Source organism: Drosophila montana, unplaced genomic scaffold (assembly GCF_035044405.1).
Source record: "Drosophila montana isolate Dmon_TW-CO22-7 unplaced genomic scaffold, ASM3504440v1 contig_1853_1, whole genome shotgun sequence".
Lineage (NCBI taxonomy): Eukaryota > Metazoa > Arthropoda > Insecta > Diptera > Drosophilidae > Drosophila > Drosophila montana.
The window spans coordinates 243,052-270,258 of NW_026996772.1; the positions used below are offsets into that span (position 1 = coordinate 243,052).

General features: G+C 41.7%; 2 protein-coding genes across 6 annotated transcripts in view; one reads left to right on the plus strand and one right to left on the minus strand.

The window, feature by feature from the left end:
• Positions 1 to 20,573, plus strand: part of sdk (sidekick cell adhesion molecule) — a 114,522-nt gene extending 93,949 nt beyond the window's left edge. For 2 of the 5 annotated variants that reach the window (XM_064700556.1, XM_064700557.1), the window contains exons 7-16: positions 7,248 to 7,367; positions 7,658 to 7,813; positions 10,605 to 11,033; positions 12,036 to 12,233; positions 13,099 to 16,338; positions 16,415 to 16,693; positions 16,864 to 16,887; positions 17,335 to 17,655; positions 17,727 to 18,061; positions 18,125 to 20,573. In XM_064700556.1, coding sequence (XP_064556626.1) covers positions 7,248 to 7,367; positions 7,658 to 7,813; positions 10,605 to 11,033; positions 12,036 to 12,233; positions 13,099 to 16,338; positions 16,415 to 16,693; positions 16,864 to 16,887; positions 17,335 to 17,655; positions 17,727 to 18,061; positions 18,125 to 18,367 — 5,345 coding nt within the window. In that variant the 3' untranslated portion in view covers positions 18,368 to 20,573. The remainder of the gene's footprint in view (positions 1 to 7,247; positions 7,368 to 7,657; positions 7,814 to 10,604; positions 11,034 to 12,035; positions 12,234 to 13,098; positions 16,339 to 16,414; positions 16,694 to 16,863; positions 16,888 to 17,334; positions 17,656 to 17,726; positions 18,062 to 18,124) is intronic. The other 3 variants (XM_064700560.1, XM_064700558.1, XM_064700559.1) reach the window with 2 other exon arrangements.
• A 2,764-nt stretch (positions 20,574 to 23,337) lies between these two features.
• LOC135441108 (splicing factor, suppressor of white-apricot homolog) lies at positions 23,338 to 26,732 on the minus strand. The gene is made up of 3 exons (XM_064700581.1): positions 26,685 to 26,732; positions 24,301 to 24,365; positions 23,338 to 24,238 (listed from the first exon to the last, which is right to left on the minus strand). The coding sequence occupies exons 1-3, from the start codon at positions 26,730 to 26,732 to the stop codon at positions 23,338 to 23,340; spliced, it is 1,014 nt and encodes a 337-aa protein (XP_064556651.1).
• Between the last annotated feature and the right edge of the window lie 475 nt (positions 26,733 to 27,207).

Here is a 27,207-nt window from a genome sequence, read left to right on the forward strand (position 1 = left end):
TACAAAGTTGTAGAGTGAAGTTGTGGATATATATAACTTTGCCATATATCAGCCAGACTGCTAGATATTCAAAAACTGGTCGCCTAAAGATTTCCAAAAAAAATTTGTTCGTTCCATTTTTATACCAGTTATACAGAGAATATCATAATTTCTTTTTCTTTTATGTATACTTGTAATATATAAATGCGTAGCTCCTTAAAGAAACAGTACACATATTTATTATGTTGGAAAATCAATTTTTCCGTCTCGTCAAATTTAAATTCAATTGCCATTTTTCCATTTTCCATTAAAAATGTATATTTTATGCTAAACGAATATTGACTAGAAATACGTATTTTGTTTACATAACTAGCTGTCAGTCTCTCTCTCTCTCTCTCTCTCTCTCTCTCTCTCTCTCTTTATGTACACTTTCGTCGCATTTTCTCTCCATTAATCTATCTCGCTCTTAATACTTTTTGTTCCATTTTTGCCTATCTAATCTACAACATTTCCATATGTAAAAAGATTATTGCTCTTAAATTATTTTGAACTCATACTTTAAGATGTCGCTGCAGCCTTTCTCAGCGCTTCTCAGAAAATGCGCATAGTAGCTCAAGACATTTACGCGTTAACTCTTCGGTGCAGCAGCTTAAGAGAGTGTCTTAGAGAGCAAATTATCGATAACTTACCGAATCAAGAAATGTAACAATTGTCAAAAGAAAGTTGTGTTGCGTGTGGTGGCATCCCAGTGCTGTGTATAGGGTATCTGCAGGTCGGACAACCCCGAGTTAAGCATACTTGTTATTTATGCCGTTCTATTTATATATTTACCAATAAGTTGCTACCCCAAATGTGGCACTTGGCTACAGGGCAACAAGTGGCCAGCTAAGCCAAACGCCCACCACATAATGGGCGGGACACGCGGTCGTGAGATGGCGAGCAGTTGGCTTGAAATAATTTTGCAGGAAAGCGCGTCCTGGGTGAAGTCGACGGCGGCGGCCGGGTTCGGGTCGGGTTCGGGTTCATAAGTTGTTTGCATTTTAATTGCGCCCACCTCTGTTGGCAAAAGTTTTGCATATTTTTGCTCAGCAACGCTTTTTCAGCTTTGTTGTATTTGTTTTTGCTGGCGCTCTTGCTGTTGTTAGCTTGACTGGCATAAGTTTTTTGCTTTTGGATTGCACCTGGCGCAATTAAGCACATTACCTTTGGCCCTTAGCTGCCGTCGTTGCTGTTGTTGCTGTTGTTGCTGCGCATTTTCCGGCTGCTTGAGCTGCTCGAGTAACATAATTTTGTAATTTCCCGAAACGCAAAGTGATTTTAATCGCTGCTTCCTGGCATTTTGCAGACGCTTCACTGTTTGTCTATGCAGCTCCAAAGCTGCCGAATAACAGCAACAACAACAACAACAACGACAACAGCAACACACGTTTTAATGAAAAGGCGGCGGCACAGGCGCTAGGCGTGGCACATTTTCCGGCACTTGACAGGCCGTAACGCGGGCGCACACACACACACACACACACACACACACACGCGCGCACGCACACACACACACTGACTGACTGACTGACATTTCGATGCAGTCATGCAATCAGCTTAAATTTAATTCACACACACGCACACACACACACACACACACACGCAGCTGTAACAACAGAACAGAACACAACATAACACACGCAACGCTCAAAGTTGTTTGCTTACTTTGTGCTTGTTCTTCTTCGTGTTCTTCTATCGTCTGCTTATGCCAACAACAGGTGGCGCCACTTGGCGGGCCCAAGGCGTACGTAATTGTACATTATTTTGAGGTTACTTCAACTTTGATTGGCAGCTTAACATGAGCTTAACACCAACGAAAAACCAAATAAATAAGTAAAATGAAACCCCTCGGAATATGCTGAGCCAAAAACTATATGACATAAAAAGATAAACATTCATTTTCATTATTATTAATTTGTATTCATATTTTTATTAATATTAATATTATTATTATTATCATCATTATTATTGTTACTAATACTTACTAATACTAATATTATTATTAAAATTATTTTTATTATTATTATTATCATCATCATAATTATTATTATTATTAATATTATCATTATTATTGCTACTATTACAGTAATATATTATTAATGTCATTAATTATTGTTATTATTAATATTATTATACATATCATATGCCTTTAGCATTAAAAACTATCAACTATCGATAGTTGTATATTTAATACATGCTTAAATTTCTCTAATTAATACCCATTACGGCTTCTCTTTTTTACTTAACAATACTTGCAATTTGCATTCGCGCTAATTAATCTATCATTTGACCATATATTTGTATATGTTCTCATATATATTATGTATTGAAAGCATTTGACATACAGTCCATGACATGCTTGTTTGACATTCGCAGTTTCTGGACGGGCAAAGTTTAATTTTCAGCCAAGCATATGTTTTTATTTATCTTAGCTGCCTTTGACTTTTCATGCGAAATGCGCAATTTTCAATAAATGCCGTATATGGGAAAATGATTAACTTTCTTACTTTTTATACCCTGAACCCATTGAAAATGGGTTAACAGAGTATAATGTATTTGTGCAAACGTATGTAACAGGCAGAAGGAAGCATCTCCGACCCCATAAAGATAATATATTCTTGATCAGCATCAACAGCCGAGTCGATCTAGCCATGTCCGTCTGTCCGTCCGTCCGTCCGTCCGTCTGTCCGTAAGTATGAACGCAAGGATCTCAGAACCTAGAAGAGCTAGAGACTTGAAATTTTAGCTGTAGGTCTTCCTAGTGCCCGCGCTGATCGAGTTTGTTTCCGATATTCGATAACTTGCCCCGTTTCCAAGTAATCGATAAATCTATATCGAAGTCCTGTTTTTTGAGCAATTTTGGTAAATAATATGAGCTAGAGTCACCAAACTTGACATGTAGCTTCTAGAATAGTATATATATATCAAGTAGCTTTCATTCGATACCTATCGCCTGTTGGAAGAAGAGAGTTCAGGGTATCCCCTAGTCGGGAGTTCTCGACTAGAACCTCTTACTTTTTTTTTTTTGTAATATTTTCATATATTTATAAATAACTTATATATAATTAGGTTTGACTTATAGTCTTTAATAATCTTATAATCGTATATAATAGTTAAAAGAAAGCTACGTCTTTTCATCATCCGAGTCCTTGGGTACGATCCTTGGGTGCATCACTTGGATGCTTATTGCTGTTGGCTCCAGGCTGAGCTGCTTGTTCTTTAGTGCCATCCGTGGGTTGTGTAATGGCTGGCCCAATGGAACTTTCAGTTGGGATCTTGGCCGAATCCCTGTGCACTGTTGCAATGGTGATGGTGTTGCTTAGCTATTGTTGCTGCTGCTCCTCTCCGGTTGGGGCTGTTTTTCGGCGCTAGCGTTTTCTTGGGGGCGGACCTAAAAACGATCTGTTTCTGGCAGCACGGGACGCAGGCGCATTCGTTGAAGTCCGACTTTTTCTACGGACACGGAGTGTGCTTGTAGATGGCAAATCTATCAAAAAAGGCTAAATGGTCTTTAATATAAGCGATATGCTAAGACATTTAAAGCCGTAGCTCGACTTAGTTGCCATACAACAATTTTAAATGCCACTTACGGGGCATTTGCAACCCGGTTGGAGTTTCTATTCCTTGCAACCAAAAGATTTGCCACAGTTTATACAAAAGAGCGCAAAATAAAGCAAGTCGCAATTCCTATGCAAATGTTATGCATAACCACCGCAAACAACCCAACTGCCAACTGGCAACTGGCAACTGCCAAGAGCCAGCAGCTCTCCACCTAACCAAACCAAACCAAGCCCTCGCTCCCTCCTCCCGCCTCCCGCCCATTGTTGGGCCAGGCAGGAAGGCACTTTACAGGCAAGTAATGGCAATTATCGCCGGTGCACGTCATTCCCGGAGAGCGCTTTATTATTACGGCTTTAACTTGAGGCGGCCGCCTTAGTGGGTCAACTTGAAATTAATTACGAATGCCATGCACCAGCAGCAGCAGCAGCAGCAACAACAACGAAAACAACAACAACAATTATAATATCAAACAAGAACAAATTGTGTTGCGCCTTGCACGTGGCATGAATCGCGCTGAAGCATTGTCAAGTTTTGTGGCGCTTCCACATTAGTCGCAATCCGCAATTAGTCCTGCATGCATTTATGTTGCCATATGCAACAACAGATATAATTGGAGTGCGCACTCATCCAGGCCAGCCTCCCCTCTCTCCCCTCCCTCCCCTCTCACCTCACGTCGCCTTAAAGCCGACTCAAACTCGGTCTTCACTATTTCCGGCTTTCAGCAGTTGGTGGCTCCTCAAAAAAAAGTATGCTACAAATATGGTTTTTCTTTTCTACTTTTGCTTTCCTTTTATTGCACACGTTTCTTTAATATGCCCTTTGCGTGCACAGCCGCTGAGAGAGCCTTGTAGGGGAGGGGAGGGCAATGCCCTTTACTACATGCAGGCCCGCTTAAGCACTTTTAACACGTTAACGTGACCTCTATTCGGCTCTGAAACTGGCCAAAAGAATAACCGTATAAGCCACAGTTGCCGCTTTAAGCCAATAACTCAGTAATTTTTGTCAATCAATTAATTTGGCCACGAAATTAGCTCGACGTTTCGCGATTAACCAAGTTGTTGCAACTATTCGGTTGGCTGCCGCCTGCCCACCGCCAAATATTTCCATGGCACGGCATCATTATCATGCCCCTTCGCTATACATCAACATTTCAGGCCAGAAATTGCTCAACATTCTGGCTAACGAGTCTTTCGCACAACACTGACATTAGCCCGCCTTTAAGCTCTTTAAAGTCATTTTCTTTGCCATTTCTTTGCCCACAAGCTCTACGCAAATAAAGCACTTGGGCACTTTATGTACACACTCATATTTTATAGATTGGAATAAAAGCGTATATACGAAAACTTTCTGTTCAGTGTGACCGACTCACTCTGGCAGCCCAGTGTGACCGGCTATTGTCAGTCCTGCGTATTCACTGCAGTTCACCTCGATAGGTGATTCGAAATCACGCTTTTTCCACTTGCTCAACTACAGCGTTAATCTGTGCTTAATCACTGTGAGGTCGCATCTTATTAACTTTTGTATATTGAATACAAATCATTAACTTTTTATTAATAGTTCAAGCTCAATTTGTAGCTTAATTTGGAACTATCAACAACTATGCCACAAAGGCAAACCCAAATTGAGCTATTCAAAATCAGCTAAATAATTCGTAAAAACCAGATTATCGGATTTTGGACATGTCCTAGCTATAGATTTTCTTAGTATATTTATAAATCACATATAGTAGTATAATTATAATAATTACTCTATAAAAATCCACTAATGTGCCCACACACTGACCTATCCCCCCCACCCCCCCCCCCCCCACCACTTCTCCGCACTGCCCCTTCCTAAAAATTGGTTGGTTTCTCTGTTGTTTCACTTAATTATTTGATTGGCCTTCTATTTTTGGACTGGGTTTGCCTTAAAAAGAGCACTTAAGGTTAATTAAGCTGTCGGATATTCAATGCTGCACGTTAATTCCACTTAAAGCTTTGCGTTCCCCCCTCTCCCCTCACACTCTCTCCTCCCGCCCTGCCCTGATCTTTTTTTTCTTTGCTCTGTTTTACGCGTTTTTAAGTTTCGTGGAATAATGTCGCCGTCCTTGGGAAACTTTAAGTTTGAGTCAAGCACTGTGACATAAACTGAATATTGTAAATAATATGTTTCTATTTTTAATCAGCAGCACGGATCTGTCTATAGTCATATCTGTATAATCGTCTATATATTAACTTAGATAAATAGTTTTCTATATTCTACGATCACAAATCTATATATACACTTCTATACATAAACAATTGTTTTCATATATATTTATATAAATAATTTGATAATTTTTTAAATATTATCTTGCTGTATGCTCGTGTCCTTATAATTTAACAATTTTCCCAGTGAATCGCATGACTTCTCTACTTTTCGCCGCAAGCCATAAAATTTCATGTACACACACACACACACACCCGCATATACATACACACACAGAGCACTTAATATCTTAATGTAAAAAACACACAGAAATTTTTATTGTAATTTTATGCACTTATTTGCATAAGCGGAGTTAAAATGAATGCATCATATGAAATAATTACATTATTACTTTTGCTGCGATTCGAGCCGCTTAAGTGGCAACAACAACAATAACAACAACAGCGCAACAACAACAACTTGCAGCAAAAACAACAACTTGCAAGAACAACAACATCCGGCAACCTGACAATCGCCCTTTTCGCAATAAAAGAGTGAAAAAAATTGCCAAATGTGCGACTCAATAAATAATTGGTATTAACTGCTGGCGTTGCCAGAGTTTAAGTTTAATTGTTAGCCTGGCAACACCCACAAAAATCTCGCACTTGGCGAACTTGAAGGCAGCCTTATTTGAAGTTGAATTATTTTGGGATTGAAGTAAAGTGGAACCTTTCGGAATTGAAACGTTGTACTTCTTTCATCTAAGTCTAACAATAAGTTTCAATATTCACATATTCCTTGTGTTATTGAGTTAGTATCATGTTCCATTCCAAATTTGCCACTAAGAAGGCTAGCTTATCACAGCTCTTAAATGGCCTTAAATTCGTATTTTAAATATTTAAAATAGTATTCAATATCTTAGTTGAAATTAAATGTTTTTCATTGACAAACTGCAATCATAAATCAAGGCGCTAAACTTTCGCTTAAATCCCAAAAATGGAAACGTGTGGAATAGGAACAGAAGTTAATATGCGACTCATATGAACAGAATGTTGACTAACTAAGGAGCCAATGCGATTAAGTCGTTGCCAGATAGTTAATGGAATGGGAGCAAACGTTAATAATAGACTTATGTAAATTAACAGTATGTTATCTATGTAGCTAAAGAGCCAATCAGTTTATGGCGTTGCCAGATGATTGCATTGCTAATATTATTTTCCTGGGCGGCTCTAAGTAGATCAACACTTAATAATTTGCTATTTGTGGGCATAGAATCAAATATTGACACACTCATAGCCGCAAAGTAACACATTAACACCCCCACACACACACACACCCAACACACACACACACACACACATAAGCATGTTTGCATGACTGCCACGTATTTACCTTTGACTTGAACACACATACATATGCGGCATCACAAAATTACCCACACCTTTACGCATCGATTGCGGCTCAGTTTGCTAAATACTCAACATTCGATCATCCATCCACAGCCTCGGCCCCGGTTATGGAGCAGCCGCCACAGAATGTGACCGCACTGGATGGCAAGGATGCGACCATTTCATGTCGGGCTGTCGGCGCACCGAATCCGAACATAACCTGGATCTATAATGGTGAGTGCCACGAATTCTCCTACTGCACGCTTTAAATGTAGTTAATGCTACCTTCGTAAATGCTAATATCGATGTCTTTTTGTTCTTTTCGTATGCTAACCAACCAACCAACCAACCAACCAACCAATTAAATTGCTAACCGTAAATGCAACTCTGCAACTGCAACTGCAACTGCAACTGCAACTCTCCCTGCTTAAACTGCTTTGCTGGATGACCAAACAAATCCCGACTGCCCAAAAATAAAACAAAAACAAAAATCAAAAAAAAATTAAACAAACCAACAATAATAGAAACTCAACTGGTCGAGCTATCGAGCCGCGTTCAGATACTCGAATCTGGCGATTTACTCATCTCGAATATGCGCGCCTCCGATGCGGGCCTCTACATATGTGTGCGCGCCAACGAGGCGGGCACCGTGAAGGGCGAGGCTTATCTGGGTGTACTAGGTAAGTTATACGACAGACCCCAATCCGTCCACAGCCCGATTCCCACAATTCACGTTAATTGGTAACGCAAAGCCAGCAGCCAGTTTAATTGCTTGTCTGTATATAGTACGAACAGACTTTTGTGTTAGTTCAGCGAGTTGCTGCTGGTTACGGAGTGAACAGAATTGAATTTGGAACTAATGATTAACACAATAGAATTCATGCATTTTGGCATGCCTAACTCTATATAACTCTTTTCGATGTTCAACTGCACCCACCGACAAACGCATAGAATCTAACAAGAGAGAAGCGAAGCGAGAAGCAATGCGCAAATTGATTAAGGCGCATGTCGAAGGAACAACAACTGTTCAGCTTTGGGCCACGCGACTTTGCGAAAGGCGTTCGATTCCTAGATCACGCTCCTAAATATATAACTAGCTATGTGTTGCTTATCTCTTTTATTGCTAAACGCTTCTCTCGCTCCCCCAGTCGCACGCCATTAAAAATCTGTGAAAATACAGCTAACAAAATTAATAACACATTCTATGCTCGATTGCGTTGCGCAAATTGGGCGTATTTGTTTGCACAAACATATTGTGGAATAGAAAATTAATGATTTATATTACCAATACGTACTAACTATAAATTAGGCTAACTTCATTACAGTCTGCCTGATTAGAGGGTGAAATTCAACTGAATTCATTTAATAATGCTATGCCAAGTTATTGCCATCGAAATTAGATGCAAAACAAAAAAAAAACAAAAATAAACAATTAAACAAATAAACACACGCACACACACACATGCAATCAATGCAACGTAATCTACTTAAAACGGAAAAAAAAAAAAACAAAATATATTTATTATTTCATGCTTCAGTGATAAAAATATAGAAATGAACAATTCTAATTGTTCAGCATTGTTTTATATTACAAACAATATGTTTGGGCCTGAAATCTAATTTCTGTACTCTACTTTGAGGGCATTAGAAATTTGTCAGGAAGTGTGCAACGCATGGAAAATGTCTGTCCAAATGGTATATATGAAGATATATATTCCTGATAATCAAATAGTTATGTCCGTCTGTGGCTGGCGGTATATATGTGGGAATGAGCTGGATTTGCCGTACATTCAAGAAATTTTAGTACTAAATATAGCTGTTTTAATAATATTATTATAGGGTGAGTTAACTCTGGGTTACTCTGTCTGTTTTTTTTTTTTTTTAATATTCTTACTTATTTTATACTTATTTATAAAATAAAAGATTAATATCATTATTATGAAGTCGCCTGAAATTTAATTATTCTGAGATTAGTGTCGACTTTTAGAAACTTTGATCAAAGCTGATTAGTTTTTTTTTTTTAAATACCTGCGCCAACCTATTTAAGTTCTGCTATGCCTCAACCACACACACACACACACACACATATGGCTACTGACAATGACAACAACAATGAGAGCCTTAATACTGTTAATAGCGAGGAGCTGCCACAACTGCCGAGTTGTCAGCGTTGAAACATGCCACAGCGTGGCATGCAACGACCGCCGAGTGCCACATCAAATCAGCTAAAACGTATTGGTCCCATAATAACACATTATATATTGTCATCAAAGCCGCAGGCAGGAAAACAGCAACAACAACAACAACAACAACATTAATAATAATAATTGAGCTTTTTACGCTTTGTCTTATTTTTAATGCATTAAAGCTAGCCACAGACCTGGCTTCCAGCTGCAGCTTGGACGGCTCTCTTAAAGGCCGCATCAATGTCTGCTAATTGGCAAAGCGCTGCAGCTGGCCTGTATGTGTGTGTGTGTGTGTGTGTTGAACTGTACAAAAAATGAGACGAGTATATTGGCTTTGTGACATGTCAGGCTTGGATAGAACTTGGCATACAAATATGCGTATTGCTAGAGTTATACAATTCGGCTTGAAGACTGCCGATGAGTTGCTTGAAGGACAAATGCGAATATGTTTTGAGAGATTCTAGATTTGTCAATTTTAAAGTCGGCAACAAAGTCTTCAACCATGGGTTGAGAAGCACAAAGTCAAGACCGTTTAGGCACTAAAAAGAAAAAGAAAAAAAAAAGACAACAAAAGTGAGAAAAAAAACCTTTACCATATCGAACAAGTCAACAAATATGTTAGCTTGCAACCTTACCCCCAAAAAAGAGTGGCAAGATATGTAACCGATATTGGACTGTGAACGAGTATGACGCAGTCGGTTGCATTTGGACCGCATTATTCGGACTTGTTTTTGAAATTTTGTTTTGCATAAAACATGGCGCATGGGGACGGTAATCAAAAAAAAAAAAAAAAGAAAAAAAAATATTGTATGTGTGTGTGCACTATATGCAAACGAGGCAGCGGCATTCAACAACAACAACAACAACAGCAACAATAAAAGGTCGTCATAGCCAAAAGAAATGGCAGGCAGAAACAGGGCCAAAACCAGAGCCGAACCAGGCTAAAGTCTGGTCGAGCGCGTTGAACTTTTGATGCATGATGCGGCCAAGTGACTGAAAAGGCAGCGAAAATGTGCATATAAAAAAAACATACATGCATATATATATGTGCATATACATATGTATATGTGCATCTGTACATCTGAGAGGCTTTAAAACTTAATTTCCTACACGTCAGCCAACTGAGAGGCGGCACTGAGAGCTGTCCCTACGTTGTCTGGCTGCGAATGTGTTGCAGTTAATCTCTTTTACTATTTAATGTCAAACTCTTGCCCAGTTACTTATACTCCCCCATTCTCTCTCTCTCTCTCCCTCTCTCTCTGTTTCTCTCTGTCTGTCACTGTAGTGCGAACACAAATCATCCAACCGCCGGTGGACACAACCGTGCTGCTTGGCCTGACCGCAACGCTGCAATGCAAGGTGTCCAGTGACCCCAGTGTGCCGTACAATATCGACTGGTACCGGGAGGGACATCCGGCGCCCATAAGCAATTCGCAGCGCATTGGCGTTCAAGCAGATGGCCAGCTGGAGATACAGGCGGTGCGGGCCAGCGATGTGGGCAGCTATGCGTGTGTGGTTACCTCGCCCGGTGGCAATGAGACGCGCGCGGCACGTCTCAGCGTTATTGAGCTGCCATTCCCGCCCAGCAATGTGAAGGTGAAGCGCCTGGCCGAGCCGCGGCAGCGCAGCATCAATGTATCGTGGACGCCGGGCTTCGATGGCAACAGTCCAATATCCAAATTTATTATACAGCGTCGAGAGGTCTCCAAATTGGGTAAGTGTATGCCATATGCCAGCGTCAACATCAATCCACCCCACCCCACCCCACCCCACCCCACCGACCGTCCCCCCTACTATTCCGTCACACACTTTTTGTCCGGGCTGGCTTTACGTGGTCATGGCTATGGTTACGGTTACGGTTTTGCGGTATTGAAATTTGATTTATCGTACACACACACACACACACACCGCGCAGCTTCATGTTGGGCCCTGGGGTCTTGCGTGTAATTAGAAAACATGTAAATCACATCAGTTAAACAACAAGTCCAGCAACAACAACAACAAAAATAAGCCACAAAATATCAACAAAATTTCAATTAACCATTTGTGATTCTGTTTGCATTGGGTGACAATTATACGAGTCCCAACTGGAAACGGAATTATTTGTTTTAAAGATTTTATATTAGTATAGAGTAGATGAAAATCATTTTACACAGAAAAGTTCAATTTTAAATCGATGCATTTTCTAACGTTCTCTCTTTTTTCACCTTCTTCCAATCCGTGTACCGTAACAAACCTTTAATATTAATCCTAAACCTATATACAAATGTATATAATTTATATACACAAACATATTAAAATAATGTATATTACATATTATTTTTCATTTTGTGAACATTTTGTTAATTTACTTATTTTATATAATTGTTTTTATTTACTTATTTCGCACATTTATTCTTCAACACACGAACACCTCAAAAACACACACTGTAAATTGCACACCACACTAAACACACATTATTCACCATGCGCATTACTCACCATTTAACCATATGCGTCACTCACCACACTCCTCACTCACCACACTCAACACTCACCACACTCATCATTCACCTTGCTCATCACTTACCACTCGATCGCTCTCTTTTGCAATGCGCTCTCGCTCTCTTTCGTATCACACAACATACACAACACACACGCACACACTGCCGCTTGCTCGTTTGCTCTCTCGCGTTATCCTCTCGCAACTACGTTTTTCAACACATTAACATCATAGAAAAATCCGATGATCCAGTACCAGAATTGCTGCGCAATTGGATCACCGAATTGAGCAACGTTTCTGCCGATCAGCGTTGGATTCTCCTCGAGCACCTGAAGGCAGCCACCGTCTATCAGTTTCGCGTGAGTGCCGTTAATCGCGTCGGCGAGGGCTCACCATCCGAACCAAGTAACGTCGTCGAGCTGCCCCAAGAAGGTGAGTGCACTGTCGACTATCTACATCCAAATAAATTAAGCAGTAGCTTCTTGTGTTGAACAGCTTTTGTGTTCTTGATTTCTGCTTTTGGTTTACAAGAAATATTTTATGTTGTAAAATATCGTAAATTGACAAATAGTTTAAATACATTCGGAATTGCAATAGACTTTAAATAATTTCTATTTGCTTCAAATAGTAGAAGTATTTAAAAATAAAGTCAAGTAAAGTCATTCATTGGTACCGAATTCTGATTTGCAAAAGTTGCCAGGCACTTTATCTTCATTGTAAACATTTGACAAGCAACTAAAATTCGCAGCTTGAAATGCACTTTACATTAAAAACAAAATCATTTTCAAAAAATCAATCAGATGTTAAAGTTTCGATTGAAAATATGCCAAACATAGGCAGAGAGAAAATTCTCTACAAGTCGATGGAATATATCTAAACCCAATCTCATTAATATTCAGTAAGCTTTTAGTTGTGATTTGATTTGAAAATTATAAAATTATTTTCGTTTAATTTTGTTTATTTTTGGCGAGTGCATGTTGAGCACCTTTTTCTAGGGTTGCCAAGTGCATTCGTTGGTGTAACTTTTGCTTTGAGTAATATCGTAAAAGTATTTAGTGCATAGAACTAATGCTATATAACCATATGTATGTATTGTACTTTTAACTGCTATCGTTGTCGTCAAACCGCAACGTCGTGATCGCCCGCTTTTGATGAACAAATGCGCGTAGCGTTTCCATATTACCGAGGTACATAGCCCAGAGAATTAATCTCTGCATCTCATACACTTGCACAGACCACCTGATAAATTTACAAGGAGCTTCTAATAATATTGTTTACTCTCAAAAAACGTTCTCAGCACCATCGGGCCCGCCAGTTGGTTTTGTCGGTTCGGCCAGATCCATGTCGGAAATCATGACGCAATGGCAGCCGCCGCTGGAGGAGCATCGCAATGGCCATATACAGGGCTATATACTGCGCTATCGACTCTATGGCTACAACAATGTGCCCTGGACCTATCAGAACATTACGAACGAGGTGCAGCGCAGTTTTCTCATCAAAGAGCTGATTACCTGGAAGGATTATGTAGTACAGATCGCCGCCTACAATGAAATGGGTGTTGGCTTATACACTGAGGGCGCCAAGATCAAGACCAAGGAGGGCGTGCCCGAGGCGCCGCCGACAAATTTGCGTGTCGTGGCCCTGAACTCGACGGCCGCCAGGATCAGCTGGAAGCCACCGAATCCGCAACAGATAAATGGCATCAATCAGGGCTATAAGATCCAGGCGTGGCAGCAGCATCAGATCGACGGCGAGCCGCGTGACGTGGAGAAGCGCATGGTGACGGTGCCGCCCAGTCTAATCGATCCGCTGGCCGAGCAGACGGCCATAATCAATGGGTTGGACAAGTACGCCAGCTACAATATCAGCGTATTGTGCTTCACCGATCCCGGCGATGGCACCATCAGCCAAAAGGTGCCCGTCATGACCAAGGAGGATGTGCCCGATGAGATAACTGCCCTGCACTTTGATGATGTCTCCGATCGTGCTGTTACCGTCCTGTGGGCGCCACCGCGCCACGCCAATGGCCTGCTCACGGGCTATACGGTGCGCTATCAGGTGCGCGATCGTCCCGAGACCATGAAGTCCATTAATCTAACCGCCGAGGACACACAGCTGACGGTCAATCAGCTGCAGGCCACCACGCACTACTGGTTCGAGATCTGCGCCTGGACAAGAATTGGCAGCGGTGCACCCAAGACGGCAACCATACAGTCGGGCGTGGAGCCAGTGCTCCCTCATGCACCGACCAATCTGGCGCTGTCCAACATCGAGGCATTCTCCGTTGTGCTGCAGTTTACGCCCGGCTTCGATGGCAACTCGAGCATCACCAAATGGAAGGTGGAAGCGCAAACGGCACGCAACATGACCTGGTTCACCATCTGTGAGATCAGCGATCCCGATGCGGAGACACTTACCGTGACCGGTCTAACGCCCTTCACCCAGTACCGTCTGCGCCTGAGCGCCACCAATGTGGTCGGCAGCTCGCGCCCCTCGGACCCCACCAAGGACTTTCAGACCATACAGGCCCGTCCCATGCACGCTCCCTACAATGTCACCGTACGGGCAATGAGCGCACAGCAGCTACGCGTCCGCTGGATACCGCTGCAGCAGACGGAATGGTTTGGCAATCCCCGTGGCTACAACATCACCTACCGTCAAATGGAGAGTGTTGCGGGCGCCATTAGGCGAACGCCGCGCAGCGTACTCATCGAGGATCACACGGCCAATTCGCATGTGCTGGACGCTCTGGAGGAGTGGACCCTCTATGAGGTGCTAATCAATGCTTGCAACGATGTGGGCTGCTCCCGGGCCAGCAATTCAGATGAGGAGCGCACACGTGAGGCGACGCCAACATATGGGCCATTGGATGTCCAGGCGAATGCCACATCCTCGACAACTGTGGTGGTGCGCTGGGGTGAGGTGCCGCGCCAGCATCGCAATGGTCAAATCGAGGGCTACAAGGTCTTCTATGCGGCCCCAGAGCGCGTCAACATGGTGCCAGTGCTGCACAAGACCATAACGACCAACAGTACCTTTACCACAACCCTGACCGAGCTTAAAAAATATGTCGTCTATCATGTCCAGGTGCTTGCCTACACAAGATTGGGAGATGGTGCGCTAAGCACGCCACCGATGCGCGTCCAGACCTTTGAGGATACGCCCGGTGCACCGTCGAATGTTAGCTTTCCGGATGTGACCTTCTCGATGGCCCGCATTATCTGGGATGTGCCCGATGATCCGAATGGCGAGATACTCGCCTACCAAGTCACCTACACGCTCAACGGCAGCGCCAATCTCAACTATAGTCGCGAGTTCCCACCCTCGGATCGCACCTTCCGTGCCACCCAGCTGCTATCCGAACGCTATTACAGCTTTAGTGTGACCGCCCAGACGCGACTCGGCTGGGGCAAGACGGCCAGCGTGCTCGTGTACACCACCAACAACAGGGATCGGCCGCAGGCGCCGTCATTGCCGCAGATCTCGCGCAGCCAGATCCAGTCTAGTCAGATCACCTTCAGCTGGACACCGGGTCGGGATGGCTTCGCACCGCTGCGCTACTACACGGTCCAGATGCGCGAGAACGAGGGTCCATGGCAGCCGCTTCCGGAGCGCGTAGACCCGTTGCTTAGCTCGTACACAGCCCTGGGATTGAGACCGTATACCACCTACCAGTTTCGCATACAGGCCACCAACGATCTGGGCCCCTCGGCCTTCAGTCGCGAGAGCATTGTGGTGCGCACCCTGCCCGCCGCCCCAGCCATTGGTGTGGGCGGACTGAAGGTGGTGCCCATAACGACGACATCGGTGCGCGTGCACTGGAACGCACTGGAGACGGGCATGTGGAATGGGGATGCAGCAACCGGTGGCTATCGCATCTTGTATCAGCAGCTCTCCGACTTTCCCACGGCCCTGCAGTCGACGCCCAAAACGGATGTCATGGGCATCAATGTGAACAGTGTGGTGCTCTCCGATCTGACTCAGGATCGTAACTATGAAATTGTCGTGCTGCCATTTAATTCCCAGGGACCGGGTCCGGCAACCCCGCCAGCGGCTGTTTATGTCGGCGAGGCGGTGCCCACCGGAGAACCGCGCGCTGTCGATGCTGCGTCCATATCCAGCACCGAGGTGCGCCTACGCTGGAAGCCACCCAAGCAGAGCATGCAGAATGGCGACATTTTGGGCTACAAGATCTTCTACCTGGTCACGTCGTCACCGCAAGCGCTCGAGCCCGGCCGCAAGTGGGAGGAGGAAATCGAGGTCGTCTCCGCCACGGCCACATCGCACAGTCTCGTCTTTCTCGACAAGTACACCGAATATCGCATCCAGCTGCTAGCCTTCAATCCCGCCGGCGATGGACCACGTTCTGCACCCGTTACGGTCAAGACGCTCCAAGGCGTGCCAAGCGCTCCGCTCAATTTGCGCTTTTCGGACATCACAATGCAGAGCCTGGAGGTCGCTTGGGATCCGCCCAAGTTTCTCAATGGCGAAATTCTGGGCTATCTGGTGACCTACGAGACCACCGAGGAGAATGAGAGTAAGCCACAAACCATCCAATCGTGAAGTAATCCCTGTCTGTAACAAATCCTTTGCATCTTCCATTCGTTGCACAGAGTTCAGCAAGCAGGTGAAGCAGAAGGTATCCAATACTACGCTGCGCGTCCAGAATCTTGAGGAGGAGGTCACCTATACATTCACCGTGCGCGCCCAGACCATTGACTATGGACCCGCGCTTAGCGAGAATGTGACCACAGGCCCACAGGACGGCTCGCCCGTGGCACCGCGCGATTTAATACTCAGCAAGACGCTCTCCAGCGTCGAGATGCACTGGATTAATGGACCATCCGGTCGGGGACCCATTCTCGGTTACCTCATCGAGGCCAGGAAGCGCGGTAAGCAATCCGTCTAATACTTAATATTTACTGGTTCTGGTTCTCTTTCGCTTCACTCTAACTTTTGATTTCTATTTTGCAATAATCTTTGGTGAACTGTTTCGAAATTTCTGCAACTTTTCGAAAACCCAAAAAAAAACTAAACAACATTTTTCAATATGCTTGCCTAGAAAAAGGAGAGCCCTCGTTTATATGTAAGTATCGTAGTCGATAAATTCCAAATTCTCACAACAATGCTTCAAACTCTTTTATTTGGTTTTGGGCTTTAAGTTGAATTTCTCGAGCTTTAATTTAATTACTTGAAACTAAAGAAAATACTAAGAAAATGGTTGGATTTAAAAAAATATCTATAAAATATTATACCATAAATAAGAAGAGAGAGTGAAAAAAAACGATTTAATTAGTTTTGAAAACTTTAATTAAATCAAAACAAAAAGGTTTTTCAAAGAAACCCCTCTGCAAGGGTACATAGAATAATTATTCTTAGTGGGAAATTTAGAAAACTATTTCATGGAGTTTTATAACTAAACCTCAGTTCAGGATAAACTCGTGGATCATTCATTTTTAAGTACATTTAACTGCATATTCGCACCACTTGGCTTTGGGCCACTCGCTCATCTGTTATTTGACTCGATTCGCAGATGATTCGCGCTGGACAAAGATTGAGCAGACGAAGAAGGGCACCATGCAGGACTTTACCGTTAGCTACCATATATTGATGCCATCGACTGCGTATACATTCCGCGTGATTGCCTACAATCGTTATGGTATATCGTTTCCGGTATACTCCAAGGACTCCATATTGACCCCATCGAAGCTACATCTGGAATACGGATATTTGCAGCACAAGCCATTCTACAGGCAGACATGGTTCATGGTCTCGCTGGCGGCCACATCGATAGTCATCATTGTGATGGTCATTGCCGTGCTTTGCGTGAAGAGCAAGAGCTACAAGTATAAACGTGAGTGCAGCCTTTAAATTGATCCAATTTCAATGCCTAACTCCCAATTCGCCATCTTTGATGCGACGCAGAGGAGGCACAGAAAACGCTAGAGGAATCCATGGCCATGTCGATTGATGAACGCCAGGAGCTGGCACTGGAGCTGTATCGTTCGCGTCACGGCGTCGGCACAGGCACACTGAACAGCGTGGGCACACTGCGCAGCGGCACGCTTGGCACCCTGGGCCGCAAGTCGACCAATCGACCCCCGACAAGTATGCAGCTAGGCAAGAGTCCTCCAAGGCCGTCGCCCGCTTCGGTAGCCTACCACAGCGATGAGGAGAGTCTTAAGTGCTACGATGAGAATCCGGACGACAGCAGCGTTACAGAGAAGCCATCTGAGGTGAGCAGCTCCGAGGCCTCCCAGGTGAGTCCAAATGAGTTTGAATACATTCATTGAATACCATTCAAATTACATTCCACATTTTAGCACTCGGAGAGCGAGAACGAGAGCGTACGCAGCGATCCGCACTCATTTGTAAATCACTATGCCAATGTCAATGATTCACTGCGTCAATCGTGGAAGAAGACAAAGCCGGTGCGCAACTATTCCAGCTATACTGACTCCGAGCCGGAGGGCAGCGCAGTGATGAGCCTCAATGGTGGCCAGATTATTGTCAATAATATGGCCAGATCGAGGGCGCCACTGCCTGGCTTCTCCTCATTTGTCTGACAATCAACCGAATTCTAAGATCTGAGCAACAGTAGCAGCAGCAACGTCATCAGGGAGACATTCGTCTAAGCAGACGCAACAGGCGCAACAGGCACACATCAACGAATTTCACGCCGGTAAAAGGAAACACAAACCAACGATATCATCCAGTGGCATTCCCCCTTGCTGTGTGTGTGTGTGTGCGTGTGCGAGTGTGCGTGTGTATGTGTCTGGATGCCTGTGACATGTGTTTAGCTGCTGCCGCTGTGCTGCTATATGGACATTTCGTTATCTATATACGTATAATTTATAGTTTCTAGTACGAGAGATCTGAGATTTACAAGCATTTAGTTTTTAAAAAATGTTCCACTGACCCAGCCCCAATAATTATTTCTATAATTATTATTATTTTAATGTAATTTTTATAGATTTTACTTTTTTTTTTTTTTTGTATTTTAATTTGTTAGTTAACTTATTTGTTTGCTGTGCGTCCGTTGTCTGCCACGCCCACAACTAGTTCGTAACTGACATTTATCGAAAGCAAAAACTTGTGATAAGTAAATTTTTGCACGGTTTCGGTAGTGTTTTTTTTTTGTTTTTTTTTCGTATGTAAAATTTTCTGATGTGTTCAGTGGGTGAATGATGTGAATGTGATTGTGAATGATCAACTCTTTTAGCCCTGCGCAATCTCATTATTTTTTAATATTTAACTATTTTACATCTGAAGAAAACAACAAAACAAAAAATGATAAGAAACAAAAAAATGAAAAATGAAAAACGAAAAACTCGCAAAATGCGTAGAAGAAAAAGAAAAAATAATTAAATTATTGTTCATTTTGTTGTTGCCTCTGCCTGAACCGGAAAATACAGGGTATTCGGCAGGGGCAACCGCGACTGATGCAATCAGTTAGACAAATGCAAAAGTGAATAGAAAAATATACTTGAAGAGTAATCGAAAGAAATTGAAAAACAAATAGCATATCCAACAAGCGCAAGAAATGATGAAAAGATGAAATGATGAAATGATGAAAGGATGAAAGGATGAAATGACGATGACGATGATGATTTTTTTTTTTTTTTTTAAATGTGAAGACGCTTTACATGTATTTGAAATATCAGTAGGTATATATGTATGTGGGCACATCTACAAATACTTATAGGCCATATTAATGCGATTTGCAGCACATAAGCGACAAATGCAACAACACAATTGACAAAATGACGAAGTGACGACAAACATGACACGAAAACAAGAAGAATAACACATTTTCAAATATATATACATATGTATTACCCCAAATTTCCTCTCACAATCAACAAGATTGCAATTGCAAAGAGAAAGTCTAGCGCTAGACACCAGATAAATGTTTGCTTATATAAATGTATCTATGTATATTCCAAGCATATATATGTATCGTATGCATTTGTATACGGATGGGGGGTTTTGACAGGGACAACCGTCTCTGAATATCGGCCGAAAACAGGCATTATGTATGCGCGCGCAAAACTATGCATAGTTAATAAAATCTAGAATGTAACGTTTTTAATTGTTTAACTCGAAAGCAGAATTCAAATTGTATATGTCTAAGCAACAATTTATATATACTCTTTTTGTGTATTTGTATATGTATGTATATCTATAACTTAAATGACTGATTATATATTTTTCTCTTGATTATATTCTGCTACTTACATATATATCTTTATAGATATTTATAAAATAATATGTAAAAACAATATTTTTATCATTATTATTATTATTTTAATTTTATGATATAATGTAATCTGTAAATCCCTTTGTGAATGCGCATTGGATTTAATGCTAACAAATATGTTTATTAAGTAATATAAATGCCTGCTCTTTTTTTTTTATGAAATTTACATTTACTTCAAAGACTCGAAGCACAATTTCATCTAGATATGTATGTAATTCTAATTGTTAATTGGTCAGCAACTGAAAAAACATAAAAACAAAAAACAAAAAACAAAACAAAATGAAATGAAATGAAATGTTTAAGTACGAGTACTATATATGTATTAAGGCATAGGAACGATTCAAACAGATCGCATTTGGAACCGCAGTCAGTGCAGTGCGAGAGGCAAGAAGCAAAGGAAGGAAGTTAGTTGAAATCGCGCAGAAAGCGCTAAGTATTAGCCTATATTTATGTGTAAATGTAATTGACGAATCATTTGATCCAATAAAAAAACAAAACATAAGTGTATAAAACGCTAAGGTAGTCATATTTTACATTTAACCCTACCGAATCGATAGTCGTGATTTGTTCGTGATCGAAGCGATATATCGGTCCAAAAGGGGAAATTAACAAATTTTCCACGGATGGGAAATGGGTGGAAAACGCGGTTTAGATTTCTTAGACAATATACGCTAAGATCTTGGTATGTTCTTTTATATCAAACGCAGGTTAAGTTTACTTAACTTTTTTGTAATTATGTATGGATGTGCGTCTGTATGTGCTCATGTATCTATGTGAGTATGCATGTATGTATACATGCATATATATATATACGTTTGTACGTATGCGAGCTATTCTTCTATACCAACTGCAGACAAAATTAAGTTTTCCCTGTGCTGCAATTTAAATTTAACGTTCTTTCACTTAGTGCTCTCCTCCTCGATTCTCAAGAATTCAAGTAAGTCAGGCAGGTTTTCATGCCTTCAGTACAAGTGTTTAGTGCAAGTGTTAGTGTTTTGTGAAAATAAAGTGTGGTGGTACATACATACATACATGTGTCTATGTTTGTATGTATGCATGTGTGTATGCATGTATGCATATTCGCATGTATGCATGTAAGCATGTGTGTATATGCCTTTGCATATATATATATATATATGTTTGCATGTACATATGTATACATGGGTGTGTGCATATTTGTGTATATGTGTATGTATGCATGCATGCATGTATGCATGTAAGCATGCAAACATGTGTGCATGTACATATGTATGTATGTACGAACGCATGTAAGCATGCACGTCTACATGTGTGCGTATGTGTACATGCATGTATGCACGCATATGTACGCATGTATGTATGTATGCATGCATGTATGTAATCACCCATTTATGTACGTGCGTATTCACGCGAACATATACATATTTTTAAGATTTACATGTAAATAAAAAGTATGTTTCAATGGTACCCTATTATGCGATTCTTATGAATTCAGGTAAGGCTTTCCGGTTTGTATGCATTGATTAGTACTATATGAACAAGTTGTTCGCTATTTAACACACTTTACTCTCTGTCTATCTATTTCATTTATTGTGTTAGCGATGCATACATATATACAAGTCTGTCGGCCTCTCACTTATAGACGTACATATACGAATTTTTTGGGTGAGTACATATTTTCATATACATATATTAATTTGAATATATATATTAAATATAATAAGAATATAAATATATATTTGTATGTATATAAATTCTCTCAAAGATCTTTGAAAATGAGTTTGAAACCGATCAGACGGTAAGCCAATTTACCACTGTAGAGGGCGAAGTTTCCCAAATCGCTGAAAAACGTATTCATTAATTTCTTATCTACAGCTTTAATTATATGTTTGTAATGCATTGGACAAAAGCTTAGAACAAGAACAATGTTGCCAGATTTAGATGCCAAATTTGTCTAGAGGCCAAATCTCGTGAAAATCAGATGAGATCTGACCGAGTTAAGGGGGTGGGAAATATTGACCTAAGTCTATATAAGATTTTAGAGGCTTCCATTTTCACATGAATTTTGACCATAAATAATGTTGCCAGATTCAGATGCCAAATTGATCTAGCGGCCAAACCAAGAACAACGAGCCAAACCTAATGAAAATCGGATGAGATTTGACCGAGTTAAGGGAGTGGGAATTACTGACCTACATATGTCTATATAGGATACTAGCGGGTATAACCCGGCCTTGCCCGTGTCACGTATGTTATGAAATCAATGTTCTCAAACAAATTTGAAATGATTTGGAAACTGATCGGACGGTAAACAAAAAACTTTCATACAACCGTTTTCCGCCAATTTACCACTGTTGCGGGTGGAATTTCCCAAATCGCTGAAATACGTATATATTAAGTTCTTATGTAGAGCTTTGAAAATAAGTTTGAAGCAAATCGGACACAACTTAAAACTTCACCCAAAAAATCTTTAAATCGCATTCCCCCCGAAGAAGTTTGAATTCTGCGAAAAGTGTGAAACACGTCTCAAATGATTTTTCTTATAGATCTCTGCAAATGAATTTGAGCGCGAAACGTCACCCACCAAATCTTTGACCTCCATTTCCACCAAGGAGGAACGGATTTTTCGAAAAGTGTGAAACACCCCTCAAATGAATTTGAACAAAGATCTTTGAAAATAAGTTTTCGGATGGTAAACAAAAAAGTTACATACAAACGTTTTTCGCAATGTTTCCACACTTGCGGGTGGAATTTCCCTAAACCCCGTCTTAACGTGCACCTACATCACATAAAGTAGCTACAGTGAAAATTTCAGCTTCCTAGCTCTTACGGTTTGGGCTGTGCGTTGATCGCCAGTCAGTCAGTCAGTCAGTCAGTCAGTCAGTCAGGACAAACAGTTATATATATAGAGATTTGATTGTATAATTTTAACTTGAATTTTGCCAAATTGATTAAGAGGCCTAACCATTATCGAATAGCTAAACCTCGTGAATAATGGCTTTAATACACAGCTCACCAAGGTGAATAATTTGTTTTTAATAATTGATATGATTTTCATGGGCGAGTCGAATTTTTAAACTCCTCAATATCCTTTTGAATTGATTATAAAAAAAAAAAACGTTTGCATTTAAAAGCTTTGCAATTTATTTCGTGGTATTTTATTATGGGCAAAAAAAATAGGGCACATTAAGTTGGGGGAGGAAATGCCAAACTGTCGTTGGAACTGGTCTCCCAAGAGAGTTGCGCAAATCAGTCTAGGCGTTGTTAATACTATAATGGGCGGGACGGTGGGCGTGGCTAGACCAAACTGTTGGACTCAACGGCGGGCGTGGTATGCTGCGGCTCGAGGGCGACTTTAGTGGGAACGGCTACGGCAACATCAGCCTCGTCCGCCTCAGCGGACGCATCTGGCTCCTCCTGCTCCTCATCGTCCCCCTTCTCGAAGTCAGTTTCTGCGCTATCGATGTGGCGCGCCTGCAAAGCGACAATGTCGCGCTCCGCGGACGTAACATCTCCAGAGGCGCTGCTAATGGACACGCCAGCGGGTCGGTCTCGATCAGTGCTGGTGGCGCCGTTCAGTCCAAGCCCGGACAGACCCGACAGACCCGCCAGGCTGGGCATGCTGACGGGACACATGCAGGGCACGAACTGAATGCGCGCGCCGCCCTTCTCCGGCAGCGTGTTCTGCGGCTGATAGTTAAAGTAATCCGGATACGGATATTGCGGCCGCGCATTGTACAAATTGTTCACCCGACGATTGTACGTTGGATATTCCGCATTGTAGGCGGCGTAGCGCAGCGGGGCTGTTGTTTCCGTGCTGCTGCTGGTCGGCGGTGCACTGGTCGTACTGCTGGTCGTCGTTGTTGTTGTGGTTGTAGTTGTTGGCGCCGGGGTCGTTGTCGTGGTCGTCGTTGTGGTCGGCGCTGGCGTCGTGCTCGACACACTGCTGCTGCTGCTCGCCAGAGCAGGTGGCGTTACGTCCGGCTTGAAACCAGCCGCGGCCGCATCGTGGCGCCGGGCTGCCGCATAGCTGGTCACCGCATACGGATCATAGTGGCGGCCCGAGAGCAGCGGCGTCTGTGCCGCGCCAAAGCCAAAGAGCGGCACTCCAAATGCGCCGCCCGTCAGCGGCTGGTACGTGTAGGTGCGGAAGTAGGTGAGCGGAATCTGTTGCAGCACCTGACTGCGCGGCGTCTCGCTGTGGTTGGAGGGCGAAAGGATTAAATCAAGCTGCATTTACCAACACTCTGGCTGACTTACGTTGTCGTCTTGGGCCACCAGAAGCCGCTGCTGGGCAGAGGCAGAGCCGAAAAGCCGGCGATGAGCTGCAAACCGAGAAATTAAGTTTCAGAAAGTTCATTTTGCAGCTGTCCCATCTAGTTGGGTTCTTTCTTAAGTGCAACATTTAGGTATTTATACTGATTACATTAACTACTAACTACTACCAGGCTAGTACACGGTTGTGGTGTTATCTTAGTTAAAACCCGTGGTTGTCAGATATATTGATCATTTGTAACTATAGTCATATACCTACGAGAGCTCCAATTGTCTGTGGTTCGCTTTCTTGAGCCCAGGCTCAAAGCTTCACATATTTTTAAAATTAACAAACAAAAACAATTCCAATGTTAAGTTTAAGTTTATATTTGCCCGTTCTACTGAGAATATTGCGAGACGTAGATATTCTCATATATAAATTGCGGTCTGAATATGTTCTCTACTCAATAATTGGTATTTACCAAATATGCTTGGATAACGCCAATGTTATTTATGCTTTTGGGAATGAGTTTTTCAAGAAAGTTTATTTTGTTGAAAATAAACACTTTTTATAATTCAGCGCTCGTTTCGATTCATTGGAATCCCGGGTTTTTAAATTAGCGCGGTTCAAACCGTCTTAACATAATCTCTACCTATGTATATCCACCCTTTGCCATAATGTTTGGTTTAAATATTATTTGAGCCACGAAACGAGTTATTTTGGTTTTCGGTTGAATATTAAGAAAATATATCTGATACTGGACAATAAGATGTACAGTAATAAAGTCAATTGTATTTCGATTTTAAAATTAAATAAATTAATATCCAAAGTCCTCATAATAGCTCGAAACCAATTTGTGGCTCTACTTACAAAAAAAAATTAAAAAAATTATAAAACAAATATAAAACATATTAATGTTTTGTTTTATAAGAAATAGTCTTATTAATATTATTTGCTATATTATTTTTCGGTATATCTTCAACGTTATTGAATTACGAGCACATATATTTGTTGGAAATAAATAATATAGCATGTTTTCATTTTTTGAAGAATTGGATTTAAAGTTTTCAATAATCTGTGGTCATATGTTTTACTTATTTTATTTTGCATTAACTTGGTTTTTGATCTATGGAAACGCATCCTTCGACCACGTTTGTTGTTTCACATACCACTAAGTATTGCCACATTTTCGATAGGTTTTTAGTTCACTTGACTATCGAATATATGTATATATATAGATATATTTGTATCCTCGGCGTTAATCCTTGAATTGGTCCTTTACGATAACACAAAACACCATAAAAAAAAATAATTAAGTTAAGCGCGAGAGTCCGCACGCGTGCGCAGCTGCATTTGTTCTAAACCCAAAAACAGTTACAGGCCGAGCTTTTATATCGTCGATGCCACTAGCCGGGCCCAGAGGTCGGGGATCAATTGTGTGCGTCGGGTCGCGTCGCTAGCCGAGGTTCGGGCTTGGGTCTGGGTCTGGGTCTGGGTCTGGGCCTGGGCCTACGATTGGGAATCCATTTCCATCTGCCCCAGAGCCATGCGCGTTAGACATGAAAGACGGGCATGGCGTGCGTCTTCTTTCCAATTCCTTTTGTTTCATGGTGCGCTGTTACTGTGCCCTATTGGAGGGGGGTTGCGGCGGCTGCGTCGGCGGGGGGGACTTAGAATAGCGCGAGAAAATTAATTGCAGGCTTGGAAAAAACTGAAAAGTCGTAAGAGCGAAAAAATAAGTTGGGAAATCAATAATAATAATGAACGTGCGTTTAGAATAGAAAGCCACATCATTGACAAAATGATTGAATGAATGACGGCTGCACGGGGGCGGGGCCTATTGGTCCCCACATTTGTTGTTGTTGTTCTTCTTCTTTTTGTTGTTGTTGCTGTTGCTGTTTTGTCTGAAAGGGCCGCAAGCCATTGAATTAGCCATAAATATTTGTAGATGACTATTTCTCGGTTTTATTTGTATTTGGATTTTCTGTTCATTTCAGATTTGTTGTTTTTTTTTTTCGGTTTTTTATTTCTTTATTTTCCAGCTTTTCACACATCGAAATTTGATTTTCTTTTGATTCTGGAATTTGGGTCACACAACATTTTGTTTGCCGTCAAGAATCTTCAGTTTGGGCCACTCGTGATTGTTTTTGCACGCAGCCCCTCCAGCTGCTCCAGCTCCTCTAGGCCCCTCCAGCTCCCATCTCCCATGGCTTTCTTATGTAATGTCAAAGGCCAATATAGCCCAACAATTGGTTGCATCGCCTTCGATTGAGTTGTTCGATCATTAAAACTGCATTTTATGACAACTTTCTAGCCGAACCTTCGAGCAGAGAAGCCTCGTCTTTGTGTCTGCAGGAATTTATTGCCATTTTTTTTATGATTGGTAAACCTTTCCAATCGCATTCAGAGTATTATACGAAGACACTTCCATATGCATAGGTATAGGTATAGGTACGGGCCTATAGAGGTGTTAATGGAGCACAGTTTTAATGATAGTGCAGAGCCATTGGGAGGAGAGGTGTTTAGATGCGTATTTAATAGGTCATTCAGGTGATCATGAAATGATCTGTTAAGAGCAGTTCAGAACAATTTGGTAAAAGGTAATTGCGATGATCGTGTTATGATCTTCAATGAGTACAAAAAAAAGTGCAAGATCAAAAAGAGATCAGTGTCTAAATTTGTTAGAAGATCAAACGATCAAGGTATCATCGTTTATTTCCAATCAAAAAGGATCATCCCATAATCATATATTTTTTTGTATCTCTAAACAAATATTATTATAATTAAGATCATATTTGAAACAAGATCAGCCGATCAAGAAATGATCTTTTATATCTGATCAAAACAATTTTCAATGCAGTCAAAGATGAAGACTCTAATTATGAAGAATATTATTATTTCTTATCAAACAC

Coding starts and splice junctions, on each gene's coding strand:
- LOC135441108 (XM_064700581.1), bottom strand. CDS start 26,732: ATGCATATGGAAGTGTCTTCGTATAATACTCTGAATGCGATTGGAAAG. Junction 24,366..26,684: donor CTCTGAATGCGATTGGAAAG/GTTTACCAATCA, acceptor CTCGGTTTGCAG/CTCATCGCCGGCTTTTCGGC. Junction 24,239..24,300: donor TGGTGGCCCAAGACGACAAC/GTAAGTCAGCCA, acceptor CTCCAACCACAG/CGAGACGCCGCGCAGTCAGG.